Source organism: Bradysia coprophila, chromosome IV, assembly GCF_014529535.1.
Source record: "Bradysia coprophila strain Holo2 chromosome IV, BU_Bcop_v1, whole genome shotgun sequence".
Lineage (NCBI taxonomy): Eukaryota > Metazoa > Arthropoda > Insecta > Diptera > Sciaridae > Bradysia > Bradysia coprophila.
Window position 1 is genome coordinate 740760 of NC_050738.1, and position 15740 is coordinate 756499.

General features: G+C 39.4%; 2 protein-coding genes across 3 annotated transcripts; one reads left to right on the top strand and one right to left on the bottom strand.

Annotated features, from left to right (window-relative positions):
- Positions 1-521: 521 nt before the first annotated feature.
- Positions 522-5629, top strand: LOC119066560 (jouberin-like). Its single transcript, XM_037169108.1, has 8 exons — positions 522-1573; positions 1656-1857; positions 1989-2303; positions 2399-2591; positions 2680-2988; positions 3153-3284; positions 3352-3506; positions 4705-5629. Exons 1-8 carry the CDS (start codon positions 721-723, stop codon positions 5579-5581), a joined length of 3036 nt encoding a protein of 1011 aa, XP_037025003.1. The 5' UTR covers positions 522-720; the 3' UTR covers positions 5582-5629.
- LOC119066555 lies at positions 5620-14785 on the bottom strand. 2 transcript variants are annotated; one of them, XM_037169100.1, is made up of 12 exons: positions 14573-14785; positions 14243-14344; positions 13963-14113; positions 11293-12039; positions 10316-11222; positions 10117-10251; positions 9954-10060; positions 9605-9828; positions 7239-8520; positions 6936-7181; positions 6255-6878; positions 5620-6188 (listed from the first exon to the last, which is right to left on the bottom strand). In XM_037169100.1, the coding sequence occupies exons 1-12, from the start codon at positions 14575-14577 to the stop codon at positions 5655-5657; spliced, it is 5064 nt and encodes a 1687-aa protein (XP_037024995.1). In that variant the 5' UTR covers positions 14578-14785; the 3' UTR covers positions 5620-5654. The 2 variants fall into 2 exon arrangements, with proteins under 2 accessions (XP_037024995.1, XP_037024996.1); XM_037169101.1 differs by lacking the exon at positions 14243-14344.
- Positions 14786-15740: the final 955 nt, after the last annotated feature.

Consider the following 15740-nt stretch of genomic DNA (forward strand, 5'->3'; position numbering starts at 1 on the left):
ATTCGCACAATGCGCGAATAGTCTTTTCTTGGCTTTTCTTCGCACATGCGAATAGGCAAAGTATTATTCGTTGGAAAATTTTAGTAAATTTTAGAAAATCTTAAAAAATTTAGAAAAGTTTTGCAAATCCTGGAAATTTTTAGCAAATTTTAGGCTTAGCAAATCTTAAGAAGTTTTAGAATATTTTGAAAAATCTTAGAAAATTTTTGGAAAATCTTAGAAAGTTTTTAATAAATTTAGCATATCAAAAAAAGACCCTGCGAAATATAGCTTGGACTTGGATTAAAGTCCAGCATTCTTCTTATTAACGAACTCTGAAGGTTTTTCTTCTGCTGTTCACATAATGCGTATGCCTGACTTGATTTCTACAACTAATTCGACTTTGAAATGAACAAACATTTTTCACCCGAAATCGCTTCAATTTATTGTACATTCGACCGTACTATAATCCATAGCAACATGCGGTGTGTTATGTCGTCGAACTCATTACTGTACGCGGTGTCCTTGGCAACATACAATTCCAAACGAAATAATTTATTTCAATCTAACAACAACCATTCGAATAAAGTTCACATTTTACATTCTTACACATTCGATTTTTCCTCCCCGAACGGAGGAAAAAAACAAAAAAAACTATTCTCGGGTCCGTGTTCATTGAACAAATGTTCGGTATTGAAAATATCACAGCTTAATAAGTAAAGTTTAATCGAAACTCAAACAATGGCACATAATTCAAGCGAGAATTTAATCCAATCGGATAGTTCTACATCAACAGATGAATTAAACAATGGTTCACATTCACGTTCGATGGAAAAAGTTTCAAAGAAAATGTTCCATAAGAAGAAAACTGCATTTGTTGGTGCTAATTCGGTTACATCGTCCAGTGTAACATCATCTCCACAACAACATCCGATTATTGTTGTTGGCACAGCAGATGTTCATCGGGCATTATCTCCACCCAAACCATTACCACGCAAACAATTGTCGATCGATTCAGTGGGAACAAGCAGAAAGCATTTCGCCAAAGTTGATGATATCGTTGAGATGTCGGTGTCGTCCGGTGACTCTGAATCGAACAACAGGGAACATGTGAAACCAAGCATTGCTAAGAGAGAGGAAATAGAACTACTTGAACTTAAATCGCCGTCTGGCAGTTCCGGTGCCCATTCTGACCGAGCCGAAGAACCGAAAATGTTTTTCGCTAGGAGTAGGAAAAACACGATTATAACAAACATCGACGAAATATCGCCAAAGAGTTCGGGCAGAACGGATACATCTTTCCGAAGTGAAAGCAAATCACTAAAAGAAGTGAAACCATTGCCAAAACCTCGCCAGCACGTTGAGCCGCAGTACGAAATTGTTCATGAGAAATCGCCAGAGAAACAGACTGAGATGCCATTACACCATTCCGTGAGTGAATTGTCGAAATCGAATTCAATCGACTCGGGTAGTGAAACATATACAGAGAGTGAGCTTAGTGATAGTAAGAAGGACAAATTAACTCAAGAAATGACTGATGTACAAATTGAACGAGGAACCACTCAAAGGGACGACGAGATAGAGAGACTCGTAGGTAAATCAATTTGGAATCTCGAAATCAATTTTTAGTTTGGTAACTGTTGACCTGTCGATGTTACACTTCCTTTATGTTCCAGGGATTTACATTCATTCCAGTAGCGAACTAAAATTTGACTACAATGTCCATAAGCCAGTGGTGCGTTGTTCTATTATAGATACGACAAGTGGACAACTGCTAAGAAATAGAAAAGTAAATGGGAGAACTCAGACGCAAGGACCTGATGAGAAAGATACCATTCAAGCAGTCATGACGAAGGGATGTCGATTTACAAGTTCTAGGTACTGGTTACAATGGGACAAATGTTGATAGAAAAGGATTATCGAAGCATTGGCTCGATACAAATCAATTGACCGTTCGTTTCAAAAATCACCATCAGTTCCACTAATCGTGAACCGTGTCTGACTTTCAGCATATTCCAATGTCAATGGGAACAGCTTCTGATCATCAACGAAAGCATCACGCAATTGATGCACGACGACATCATAATATTTTTCGAAATATTGGACACAGCCTCCAGTGAGTCGAGTCTGTTTTTCAGTAAAGCTTCCCGAGATAAAAATGACTGGCACTACGTATGCTGGGGATTTCTGAGACCCGGTGATGGAAACAAATCGTCCAACGTTGATAGACGCAGCTGTTTGCAGTTGTATCGCTATCAACGGCGGAATTTATTGCGAAAATGTTCCTTAAACGTCTACGACCAATTTCGATTCAATAGAATCAGGTAAGCACGAAATGGGCAATGGACACCATCAGGAGACGGAAATAACATTGAAAAATTCAAATAACGAGAACGCAATCATCGTATCTCACTTGCAGATATCCTGCAACTCTTACCGTTACCGTGAAAGGAATAATTCCATCTGATGAATCACGACTCAATTTCCCCAAAGAAGCAACCAATCAACCAAACACCGAATTTCGTAAAATAAAATCCGAAGCACAGAAAGTAACTGACACAGAAAATGCCAGCATCACAACAGCAAACGTTCTACGACGACTACCGGGTCAAGTAAGTATAAGACCAATGTTTAATGTTCCATTCCCATATACACGTTAAAATGTTGAAACATCCGCGATAAATTCACCCGAATATACAGATATGCAAGCATCCGAACACCATACACAAAACCCATCTACAGCCATCGTCGAAAGGATGCTTGGCATCGAAATTCAGTCCCAATGGTCAATTTCTCGCATATTCATTCTGTTCAGATTATAATATTCAGATAGCAACAGTATCCGACTTAAAAGTTATCAACACATTACGTGGTCACACCAATTTTGTTTATGATTTAGATTGGTTGGTGGATAAAAGAAAAAATTCATTTCCGCTACATTTGGTGTCGGCTTCGTCGGACCGAAGTGCCATTCTGTGGACTATCGAAAAGGACGGAATTTCACTTACGGTTAGTTATACAAACGGTTTTTTCTCTGTATATAAATGTTGAAGTGAACTGTGCTGTTATCATTCTTCCATAATGGTATATCCCCTTATAGTCACCCCAGCATACAGTGGATAGAAAAAGGGTTTTTTGTTTATTAAAATAAATGTTTCGATTTGTAATCGCAGATTCTTCCACATCCCTCGTTTTTATACACTGCTAAATTCTTAGTTAACTTATCAACGGATGGATGTGGTTTATTTGCCGTTACTGGGGGACGAGATTGTACGATACGAGTGTGGAAAATTGGACTGGATCACGTAAATGACCCGCAAAACAAGAAATCATAAAAATCAAACACTCACCAGCCGCAAATTTGTTCCTTAGAATTTCGATCTGCTACAAGAGTCTAACGACCATGAGAACTACATTACATCGATTGTCTGTCCGACGAAGAGCAACGGTTTCTATTCAAGTGACTGGAATGGATTTATTTTCGAATGGTCCTATCAAACCATTTCGAACAACTTCCAAGTTACTAGGTGAGTTTTTTAGCTATCACTGCGGTAGTCTTAGGCCAATTATACCTAGACTGGTATTTCATCGGATAAAATGTGTTCCCAACATCAGTTTGTATACGATACACATTTCGTACGATTTTACACCAATACATGTACGTGCTGAAGCTTTTGATAGTTTCACTTAAGAGTGATATCGCGAAATCTTCGAACAGCTTTGGGACAAGGGGTCACGGATATTATTGAGTTATAGCTCATTCGATTCGTTGAACTATTGCGAGTAAAACGTAGTACTACGTTTGGTGAAATTTATTTTGTTGCAGACGATCGAGGTCATGAAGTTAGGATCTGCCAAAAGACCCCCAAAATCGATTTCTTGCGATTAATCGAGTGAAACAATTTTGAGAAAAAACTTTTTTAGCTAGCCTCGTAGGCGTAGACGCACATTTTGAGTATACACAACACCAGGTCCATGTTAACCTCTTGGTGATATCAATGATTTTAGGTGAAAAAATAGGTGATTTTCCCGAGTCCCTGATCACCTGCTGTGACACATGTCCATGACATGGTATATATGTTAAGACAGCCTAGCCTCAGTAATACCATGCTATGGAAAAACATCCTTGGATAGGTGTCACTGCAGATTGTTGGAGCTACTTTAGTGGAAGTCCACCCCAAATCGACGAAATTTTATCGTAACCTATGGTTCTAATTTAGGTGCCTAGTGATGATATCACATACAACTAATGCAGTCCTACCAATCTCTTTGAAAATCGTCAATTATTCCCGGTAAAATTGCTGCTAGAGCCACTAAGCAGAATTTTTTCCGATTTTATCCGATTAGTTGTGAGGAGAATATAGCACTTTCGCTCCATCCGGTGTAGTGCATTTTTCTCAGAGGTGTACACCTAAGGTGGAAGAGTTCGAAGAAAAAATTCTTTTACAAATTACTCAGTCTGGAGCAAGATTTTGAACGAGATATAACCTCGGATATAACTCATAAAGTTCGGAGATCCCTTGGTCTCAAATTCCATATAAGCTGGTCAAAGTTTTGCAAAGTGACTCTTAATAAAGAGGGCAAACACATACTATCAAACCCTTCGTTTCATGTTGGGACCACATATTTTACGTAATTTTGTTCGAAATTACCTCTCTAGGTATAACTGCTCTTAGGCGGTAGTGCCTTCAATGAACCACGTAATTGTGCTCGGTTCTGTTACAGGAAATTTCCAAAACTGAACGACGGCATTTCTTCCCTTCAACTTCATCCGAAAAACGAACAAAGACTGTACGCTCAACTGAATACTCATCAAATCGTCTGCTTGGACACAACGAACGAAATTGTTTTAAATTCTCTGGGCTCAACTGACGACGATCGACGGATAAATAATAAATTCACAATATCACCGTGTGGATCAACAGTCTACACCATTCTTGGGGACACCATTCACATGTACAACATTCTGACCGGATCGCTGCAAAGTTCATTTAACGTTCCACACGTGAAAAATCGGAGAGGCTCGTACATCAGCCACTTGGACTATCATCCGAAATTGTTTCTTCTATGCGCAGCACTTTATGGACCGAATGGTGGAATAGTACTGTTGTCCCACAAAACGGATGGATCGAATGGTGCCACGGCAGCACCGGTTTGTCAAGACAGTTTCGATGATCGATGGATGTTGTTGAAACAAAATGTGAATCCTAATTCGTCCGAACTGTTGGGAAATATCATTCGGAGGATTGACGACATCTTGCACCAACCGCAACCGAATAAAAATGAAACGGACGATTTGAAGAATGAAAACATTGCAAATGGGAACCATCGAACGCACGATAGCGATCAAACAGTTGCTGATGGAGCAGTCGGTTCTGTTGAGGTTGGATCGTTGACGATTGTAAGCGAAACTGATTCGGATGTTGAAAGTGGTGGAACATTTACGGTGCGCAGCCGATCGATATCGGAAGTGTCGAATAGGACGTTTACGCTGAATAAAAATGCTGGTGGCTCGAATGGTTTAGCGCGAGTCAATGACGGCACATACAGCATTAAAAGTGGTAGTGATTCGGACGACACAACAATATCGGAGTCGATGTAAATCGCAGACTTTTCACGGAACATTAAATTCGATTTTTTTCGATTGATCAGTAATTTGTTCAGTTTATTGAAAGTCAAATGCTGTGGCAAATGATGAAATTTACTGTAAATACGGTACTCTGTAGGATCGTGCAGATATTCAAAATGTGGCCAACCACAAGGTCCATACTACCAAAACAACAAACTGACGCTCGTACTTCCTTCTTCGGATCTACTGCACCGTTCGGATCATACCAATAGAATATTGGATCCTGCTCCTTGATAATCAAACAGAAACTGTTTGTGCCGATGCTGCAGTAGACCGTCACTCCTTTTTTGAATGTTTTTGATTTTAATTTTTTCGCAATCTCATTGGTGACGAATTGTGGGTCCACGTTTTTGAATGTGGTTGTCTCTTTTCTGAAAATTTTGGTTTTCCACTCAACATGGTCAATGTAAAATCGTTCGGGAAATTCGTCAATTGTGACTCGTTGCACCTTCTTCTCTATGCGAGCATCACGGTACAGAGCACAACCGTACTCTTGTATTTGGTGGAGTGTTTTGCTGGTCCAAGATTTGATGTCGGATTGGGACGACAAAATGATAGCTGCAAGGTTTAAGCAGTCATGCTGAAATGGAAAAGGAAGACTGGGCAATGTGGAAAAAGATGAGAGTTAATGGCTGCTAATTCACACCTTCTCTATATGTCCCTGCTGATCTGAGCTACACGTGCACAGATCACCGCTTAATGTTGAACTCAAAATGTTCGCCTGACCGAGACTGCTGGTGAGGATGGCATTATTCTGATTCGCGTCCACAACGCACTCTACCGGAACAAACACAATTTCCAACGATTTTATTTCGAGCCAGTCCTCAAGACTTTTATCGTCGCCGAAGTGGCTCTCTAGAAACGACTGCAGTTCGTATACATTCTCGAACGGTAACAGCATCCCCTTCGACTGGCCAATATGTGTTTCGTCCACATCAATATCGATCGGTTGGCAGGAGAACAAGTAAAAGCGTCCTCCAAACTTCGAAGCAGTCAATGCCACTTCGGCTGTACTTTTTGATGATAAAAGTGCGTTGTCATACAGCTGAAAGAATTCGGTCAGAATGGTTTTCGGATTAATCGAATCCGCGTCGGACACATTGTCTTGTAACGCCGCATCGTCTATTTCAAAGATTTGAATTCGAATCTGAATGGCACTTCTAGCGTTGAACGGGTACACGCCTTGCATTTGATCTAATTTGATGGGAGCTTTACCTAAATTCGAGCGTTTGGTCGCTGTTTGGTAAATACTTTCCCCTAGATTCAGAATCTAAAGCAGGGACGGATTAAATTTGAACAAATTTTCCGTTATTTGGGTGTTTTGAACCTCTTCCGTTAAGTTGGATGTCCAATATTCCGGATTTTTGTAGCAACCGAAAGCACATGCTGCGATGAGAACACCTTCAGCAGGAAGACTTTTTCCCACTTCTAACCATTTTGCGTGGTCAGATATGACATTCAACATTCTAAGGGTCCTGTCATCATCGAGAGTAACTTGATTGGTGAGTCTTGAAATGGCCGCTATGTCCACAGGACATTCGTCTTTCTTGACGATTTTACTCGAAATGGAAATCTGAATTGGAGACGTGTTAAGGACATAGGATGGGAAAGGATGATCGGTTCAATTTACCCTAAATATTTCGAATACATTGACTCCAGTCACTGCAGTGCGAACGTGTAACAGAAAGTGATTACAGATCCGGCCGATATTCGAATAACGAGTCAAGGACGCCATTCCATTCAATTGTGGATCAAAGATGAAATACGAATTGTTCTGCTGCCAGATCGACGCACTGTATCCCTTCGATGAAATGACCCCAAAATCTGAATGACCGAACAAAGTGGTAATGGCACTTTCGAGTATTTGTTGCTCGTTTGCTCCGCATTTCATCAATGCTGCGGTAAACGAAAATTCATAGCATCCGATGATGAATGGTGTGACGATTGTGGTCAATTTCACGTCGGTTATGTTAGTCTTCATGCTCTTCCGGTACAGTTTACGCCCATACTTAAGAACGCTATCCAGCATCGATGAGTTCCAATTGGAGGGTTCCAAAGTGGAGGCAAATATTAACGCAATCACGCAGCTAGTCACTGCACATTGCTTGTGAAGATTTCCGTACAACGAGCGTATCATCCATTGGTCAGTGGTGTCGTCGACTAACGAGAAGTTGTACCAAGTCTTGTGACTCGAGTTCACAATCTTTGCTTTCAGCTTAAAGGTAATGAGTTCGTAGCTGCTGCTTTGTGTTTCGCTTAAATTGGTGTAGATGTGCTCCAACAATCCATTCATTGAATCGAACCAGGCCACATACGGACATGCGGATTTATCTAGGTTACCATTCGTACAACCAGCCTTGCCAGCGTCTCGCAAATCGAATACGAAAAATGCGCCGTCTTTTTTCCAAAAAGCTAGTTGCACCTGCTCGCTTCTGAGAATGGCATTGGGATGACGATGTTTCTTAAACCTCTTCATGAAGCCTTCGATAACCAGTTTTTCCTCCATCAGTGGATCCTCGATAGTTGGCTGGACCCTACAAGCTCTTTCCGTTTTATTGTCCAAATTTTCTATGGGTCCTGTTGCAGCACCGTCGATTTGGTCTTCAGTTGTTGTTTCTTCTTTAACTTTGATTTGAGAATCAGTCATCATCCCGGCCTTTATTGCTCTTTTGATTTGGTAGTCTGATTTTATCGCAGCTGCCTCTTCAATTCGGTTGAAAGACAGCAGCGTGTTGTCGCCTTGACCGAGATCCACTTCTATCTCATTTTCCCACAAATTCGTCTGGATATCTTTCAGCTTGATTATCGTTGTGCCAACTTTTATGAAGAAATTTTCAAATTTATTCACCTCGTCGGTAAATGATTTTTGCGAGATTTTCAGAATGTCCCAGACATCGTAATTCGACCAGGTCCTGCAGAAAGTATGACTAGTTAACTTACTTAAGAGTGATATCGCCAAATCTTCAGGTGATTTTTTTAACTTTGGGAACAAGCGGTCTCCGATTTTAATGAGTGATCTTTCACTTTTTCTAAAAAAAAAATTTGTTTTCTGTTAAAAGCGTTCAAAAGTGATCACTTGATCATATCGTTTTTCCAAACTCCTATCACGTAGCAAATATTGGTCCGATTGAAAAACTAATTACTGTTCCGGAGTCCTGAGGTCATTTGCTATACGCTAACACTTTATTTGACTAAAATCTTCCGAGAAAAATTTAATAAGTTTTCTCTTGATATTACTAACACTGGATCTGATATATTCGTGGCATAGCGACGCGTTTTTGTATTGATAACGTAAAAGAATAGTTGACGATAAAAAATGACTGCCATAGTACCGTTCCAGTTGTTGTTCCAGCTGTAGAGCCCCCGGAAAGAAGGAAAAAATCTGCATTTTGGCACCAACTCTTTTTCCAACACTTCTGTGGGCTTGCAGCACAATACTGGGTTTATTTATATGTGGAACGATAGTGGGTGAGGCCAGCTACAACACCCCATACTCAGTTTCGTGGAACATCGAAGCTGCAGAGAAGGCGGACTCTCCGAACATTCACTACATTTTTAGTCATAACTATCGTGGATCTACTCGCACCAAGCGGTGCGTATACTCTACCTGTAGGTCTTTCCAAGGCCGACATTCGTACAACATTACAACAATTTAAAATAATTTTTTCTTGAGTTATTGTCGAAAAACTGTTTTCGGTACCCTCTGACATGTCTTCACTTTTGAACGCTTTTCACAGAAAACAATTTTTTTTAGAAAAAGTGAAAGACACGTGTTTCCTAGAATTGAAAGACGAATCCAACGAGCTATCACTCATTAAAATCGGAGACCATTTGTTCCCTAATCACCTGAAGATTTGGCGATATCACTCTTAATCGATATTCAATTATTTAGCATAAATAGACGGATAGTCATCTCCGGTAATACACTGCCTGTCTATCCTGTCTATCCAGCATGCTAAATAATTTTTGTTAGTTCTGCTTTGCGTAAAAATCTACCAGCAATCTTTCATTAGAGTCATTGCAACCACAGCCGCAATATTATAGGTGTTCCGTGCAAACGTAACTCCAATATCGTCTTCACTCCCGATTAAATCAAAGTTTTTACCAAGGCGAAGTATTCCGGCATTTCCGGTTGATGGTCTTAGATCTTTGAAATTTTTCAATTTTTTCTTGTCAATTTTCGGAGCTTCTTCATTCAAAGTCACCGATCGTAATGAAAACTGAAAATGTTTTCACCTGCATGCATTAGACATTCCCCCAACAAGTCAAAAATGGTCTCGAGATCGAGGGTTTTTATCACAAGAATGATTGAAATCGACAACCATTCATGGATTTTAACACTAACCTCCTGATTTTTCCTGATAACTATATTGGCTGTTAGCGACTTAGCCATGTCTATCGGACTAGTGAATCGTAAAGCGCACCAGCATTCTTGTTTTTCATCGTTCGTAGCTGCAAATTTCATTGTGAACAATTTGCTATAAAAAGCTCATTTCGTTCCAGGTTACCTTCGTTGCGGTGCTTATACAGACCGAATGCGAACCAGTTACTGCTCGATTTCCAAATGGAAAAGTATTTCCAAGTCCGTTTCGTGTTAAAAGTGAAAATTCCCCGTTTGTTTCCTTCGAAGAACGTGCTGAAGCCTGATAATTAAAGAATCTCTTTAACTCAAGTTGTATGGCTAAAGGAAGTGGACAAACGATTCACCCTTCACAAGACAGTCCTCAATATTTTTATCAAGTGCATTGACGACATAGCGGAACATTTTCCGATCGATGGTAATAAATGTTGGCTGCTTCCCCTTTAAGACAATTTCCATTTCCGTTTTCTTCAAATTTCTTTCGCCATGAAAATAGTCACTTCCCTCATAGCCCGACGAAGCGATTTCGTCTACGGTTTTCGTTTTCCAATTCTTCGCGTCGATATCTTGAGCATACAGCAAAGCCGTCACGCATACTCGTAAATTCTCTTTCGACTGTAAACACTCCTCGGCTCTCAAGCACCACTGACCGGGCAACGCAACTTTCCATTGATGCCAGTTTTTCCCCAAAAACGGTTTCAGCACAATGTGAGTGATTTTGTAGTAATCTTGGCGTTCCTTTCTGGGTACATTTTCGATGTAGACTTTGGCCAAATCCGTTAAGTGCTGAAATCTGGTTACACATGACATACCAATCTCCCCAGCATCAGTTTCTTCTTTCGTCAATTTTACACCGAAGCCATTCCGAGCCTTAGCGTCGTACATATAGTAAAAGTCCTTCTCCTTCCAAACGGCCACCACATTTGGCCCATCAATTACGCCGGCAATGTGAGCCATAAAGAACTCGGTCAGACCCTGTTCGATGTTACATATGTTTGCAACGGTTGACTCAACTTTGCCGAAGAAGATTTGCTGTGATTCGACGAGACATTCAAACGAACGAAATTGAATTTTCCCCGTTATGTCTGACACACGAATTTCCGTTTGTCCCTTTGGCTTCAATTTCAGATTTTCTTTATGGATTTTCGATCCTAGGTCTAGAATGTCGCTTAGCGTGTCACTTGTCCAGAGAAAGGCACGATTGACTCGAAGAACTACGATAGCAGCGATGCACGTCGATGACAGTTTTCCGCTCTTGGAAAGGGAGAATTCAACGTGATCACAAATGTGCATTAACAAAGCGAGTCTGGAACCAAAAACTTACTCGATCTATTGTCTTTGGGCATCTGAGAATGTACGTATGTTCCGTTATTTCGTCAAAAGAGGTCGCGTTCGGATCATGCGTGGTGGGCATCAAGCACATCTTATGAGGAACATTTCCTGAACCAATGGAGTCATAAGAAAAGTCTCCACTTCTACCGGTAACATTCCCTGCTGCATCTTTGTGGAAGTTCTTCAATATTTCCTCCGGACTCAAGACATTGTCGTTAATCTTCAAGAAGTCAACCGTATGGAAAACGTATTCAGCTTTAGCTTCTGTGGTAATATAGAATTTCTGCAAGTAAAGCTGAACGGAGTCAAACGATGTCAATTGAACACATTTCGAAGACTTGTGGAAAGCGTTCAACGGTTGAAACATGTAATATTTATCGTCAGAGTGCCAAAATGCAAAATAACTGTTATTCAGCTCAACAACACACGATTGCTGACAATTCTCGAGTAAAACACTGAAAAAATCCTTTACTGTGGCTACATCATCCTTACTGATGATTCCTCTAGCCATTGATGCCTTGGTCAATGTCACAAATTTGATTGAGTCGATGTAGAATACGTCGGGTTGTTCATCCAATTCGGTCAGCTGTTCCGGTTTCATTTTCATAGGACGTTTCATTACCGTCCTCCGATTGATGTTAAAAGCAATGTCTGCTATTTTATCGATGTCACGTGGTCTCCAACTACTTTCGGGGTAAACGCGGATGTACGACAGGGCTGCAGTGCAATAGGATAGAAGCTACGGAAGAGCAACGAGTAAGTAGAATGTAAAATATTGTTGCGGTAAGTAGTGATTGTGATGAGGCCATCTGAGGATGCCCGGTGAGTAAAGAGTAGCTATATGCTATGATACACTACTATTCTCTAATGGCCCGTCGCTGAAGCGTAACGTTAAAAATATCAAATGACAAAGTTATTTAAAATGGTTTCAGTTCTTGAGGTATTCTGCTCAAGATGGTATTGACGATGACGACCAAGATAATTGTAGCGAAGCTAGTGTTCGCTTATATAGCAGAGTTTCTGTTAAACTTAATGAAGTATAATTTAACAAGTCCTAATATATGGAGTTTACACAGATCGCAGGGGTGGTAGACTCGATAAGTTTAGCAGGAATCGGAATGTAATCTTTAATAGCGTCTTTTTCTCGCATTACTAATTCGTATAACAAGCTAGTAATACTGCTTTTTACATGAATATTTCTACATGAATATTTAGCCAGTACAACCATCCCAGTAATCACCCAGTAAGTGAGAAAAAGACACTATAAATCTACTACTTCTTTATTATTGCCCACAGTGTCAAATAGGAAAATCTACTATTTCAACAGTTTAAGCGTAAAGTTTATTATAAGAGACCTTTCTGTAGTTAGTGCTCATTTTAGTAGTTGTTGTTGATAACAGATGAAATCAGCCGTTTGAAAAACGAGATATTAGAGTGGTTCCGGGTGGTTCCGTGGTCCAATCGAAAGGTGATGTATGGAAGGTGCCCCCTATTTTTGATAATGAACAAGTCCTTCATACATCATTTTGTCCAAAAACCTCAAATTTAGCCGATATAATTTTGGGTTATTTTGACTCTGCCGTTATCAAACAAAAAGAAAAATCAGCTGATTTCAGATGATCTGTTGATCTGCTTACAGCAAATACTTGAATTGTAATGTGAGTTCTTATTTTTCTACGCCTGTAACTTAGTGTTTTAGTGCTGTAACTTTGGCTTAGGAAGTACAAAGGTTTGGTACTAAAGATCCATAGGGACAGTTACGAAGGGGTAAACACTGGTCAAAAATCTGTACCAACAATTTATGTTCCAAAAATTCCAATCACTTCCAAAAATTGGGTGGATTCAGTAGTGATAATATTAAAACATAAATGCGAATTAAACATTAAGATTTTAAACTGAAGCGGAGTCAAGGCCAAGCCAACGGAACAATCCCAAATAATCAATTTAATTTCCACTAAAAATCCAATATTTCCACAAAATTCCATTCGAAATTCCAAAAGTTCCATTTCTTCTTCCCAAAATATTCCACCGTGGTTACCCCTTCAGACAGTTAACCTTGAAAACTTTTCCTAGCACGATGGAGGTACGCGTCGAAGTTATACAATTACGTAAGTATATTTTACTGTGTTAAATCACAGCTCTGCTCCTTTGTGTAAATGATTATTATGGATTTGTTAGCTGAAACACTGAATTCACTGAATGAGAGTTAAGTGCAGTAGCATTGAAGGTATAACACAACATTTCACAACATTTGAATTTAGTCCATTCAAGCCGACAATTGAAACGTCGTGAAGTACATTACATATTGCCATAGTCTTCTAGCAATAAACTTTGATCACCGGGTTATGTACAGTTACACATTGTTTTTAACGGGACAATACAGTCAGGGGCAGTGAAATTTTAGCATTAATTTACATCAGCTGTTTTTCAGCTGATCCACACATACAATCAAAACCGTTTATATACGGTTGAAGCTGCTACACGCACGTGAGTATAAACAGTTTTAATTGTGTGTGTGGATCAGCTGAAAAACAGCTGAAGTAAATTAACGCTAAAATTTCACTGCCTCTAACTGTATCAAGAGAGAAAAATGCAGAATTTCGTCAAAGCTTATTTTGCCAGCAGTTTCATAAAATGGAGAAAAAAAAATTTCCAAACAGACCTGTTTCCTGTTCCTCATTAAATTTGCTGATATACCGGAACTTCCTGTTTCGCTGCCACTCAATATGCAAACATTTGTATCTGGAGACAATTTGTACTGTTTCCATGCTGCATTAAGTGTCGGTAATATTTCCACTCTTGCTATCTTGCCCCTATTATCCATACATATTTTATGGTGACATTAATATTTCCGAAAAATAATCAAAAGAACATTAACAATATCGGCAAAATATTTTTTTTAATAAAAAAATTTCGGAGAAAAAAAAATTATTCAATTTTACTTTGGCAATGACCGTTGCTGATGATGTTGCTGATTTTTATCTTTGATGCTGGTTTCAATGGATGCTGGAAAATGTGGTTGAACCGCAGTTCCATTCAAAGAACTTGTGTGTTGTATACGTTTGTTATTGAACCGGAAAATTACAGGCAGAATGTGGAGAGAGGGAGAGAGATAGAATCCCATTACGATTTTTTTTTGTAATATTCTAAATTGATTACGAGAAGTTGGCTCTAGCTTTGCGTGCTTAAAATGCTGCTTTTAATGTTCATTATAAAATCAATAACGTTATAATTGATCAGTCGTTTGAGCTGCTTATTGAATCAACACTCACCTCATAGTAAGTAAATGCAAAAATAAACAAATTTACAACAAACACACGGTTGCATAAGTTAATTATGTGCACCGAGATACGAATACTCGGAAATATGAAAATGAACGAGAAACTTTTAATTTGGTCGATTGGAAAATTAATTGTAAAAAAAAATATGGAAATCAACGTTCAGCGTTTTTCATGGAATATTTTCTAATTTGACTTATGAATGAGCTGTCGAGTGAGCTGTTGCTTTGTGATTTAGCATGAAGTGTTATGATTATGAAGTGGAAACTTTGTGTTAACATAAATATTTGTACGACAAACGATGAAAGTAAAAAAAACCATCGACCGTATGCGAATCGCTACTCATGAACATGGTGGGAGTTTTGACTGAATTTCTAGGAGTTTGGGATGGATTACGGGGTCTTGACGTAATGTGTCGAAAAATGGGAATGGGCGGGTAGATCTTGTTCGATTATGTCTCCAATTCAGACATTTCCTCAGATACTCCGAGAAAGAGAAACCAGCACACAATGAGCTAGAGGTACACACTTGTCACATGTGACTGTGCACAGTCCGTGGTTTCATAGTCTTTACTTCGAGTACTTCTCAAAAATCTCTCGTATGGTCGCAGATTCAGATCCCAGATGACAAACCGGTGTTAGGGAATCTCGCGCCGCGTCATTCACAATAACTCACAAAGTGACATCTTCCTTATACAAAATGTGTCAAAATGTGAATTATTGTGAATGACGCGGCGCGAGATTCCTAGCAACCGACAAACCACCTCAACTCTTTTATATAACAAGTCCCAAGACCTAACTAGCTACAGTCAGTTTTTACGTGAATAAGGATTGATAATTTTTCAACAGTATGATTGAGTTGTAATGCAAGTTAAGGACAACGGGTGACACATACCAGGAGGACAGTCCAGCAGACCCTAAGATTTAGGAAGCAGTTGGGGAAAGGGCATAGCAGGGTTAATATGTAAAAAGTGCCCACAAAGAAACTGAAGCTTGTGATACATCATTCGAAAGGTCTTGGCCTAGAACTACTTTTAGTGTAGTATCAAACTCCATAATGGAGTTATAGTGGAGTTATTGACGAAAATGTGAATTTTGTTTTTCATTTATTTCTATCTAGTGTGTTGACGTAAAAATCTGTAAAAATTCTCAAAAAATGTCTG

Bases quoted from the DNA above. Each gene is read 5' to 3' on its own strand.
- LOC119066560 (XM_037169108.1), top strand. From the start codon at position 721: ATGGCACATAATTCAAGCGAGAATTTAATCCAATCGGATAGTTCTACA. The intron at 3,285-3,351 runs GTAAATGACCCG...TTTGTTCCTTAG, and splicing joins GGAAAATTGGACTGGATCAC to AATTTCGATCTGCTACAAGA. The intron at 3,507-4,704 runs GTGAGTTTTTTA...GTTCTGTTACAG, and splicing joins AACAACTTCCAAGTTACTAG to GAAATTTCCAAAACTGAACG.
- LOC119066555 (XM_037169100.1), bottom strand. The intron at 10,061-10,116 runs GTAACCTGGAAC...TGAAATTTGCAG, and splicing joins GTATAAGCACCGCAACGAAG to CTACGAACGATGAAAAACAA. The intron at 7,182-7,238 runs GTAAATTGAACC...TCTCCAATTCAG, and splicing joins ATGTATTCGAAATATTTAGG to ATTTCCATTTCGAGTAAAAT.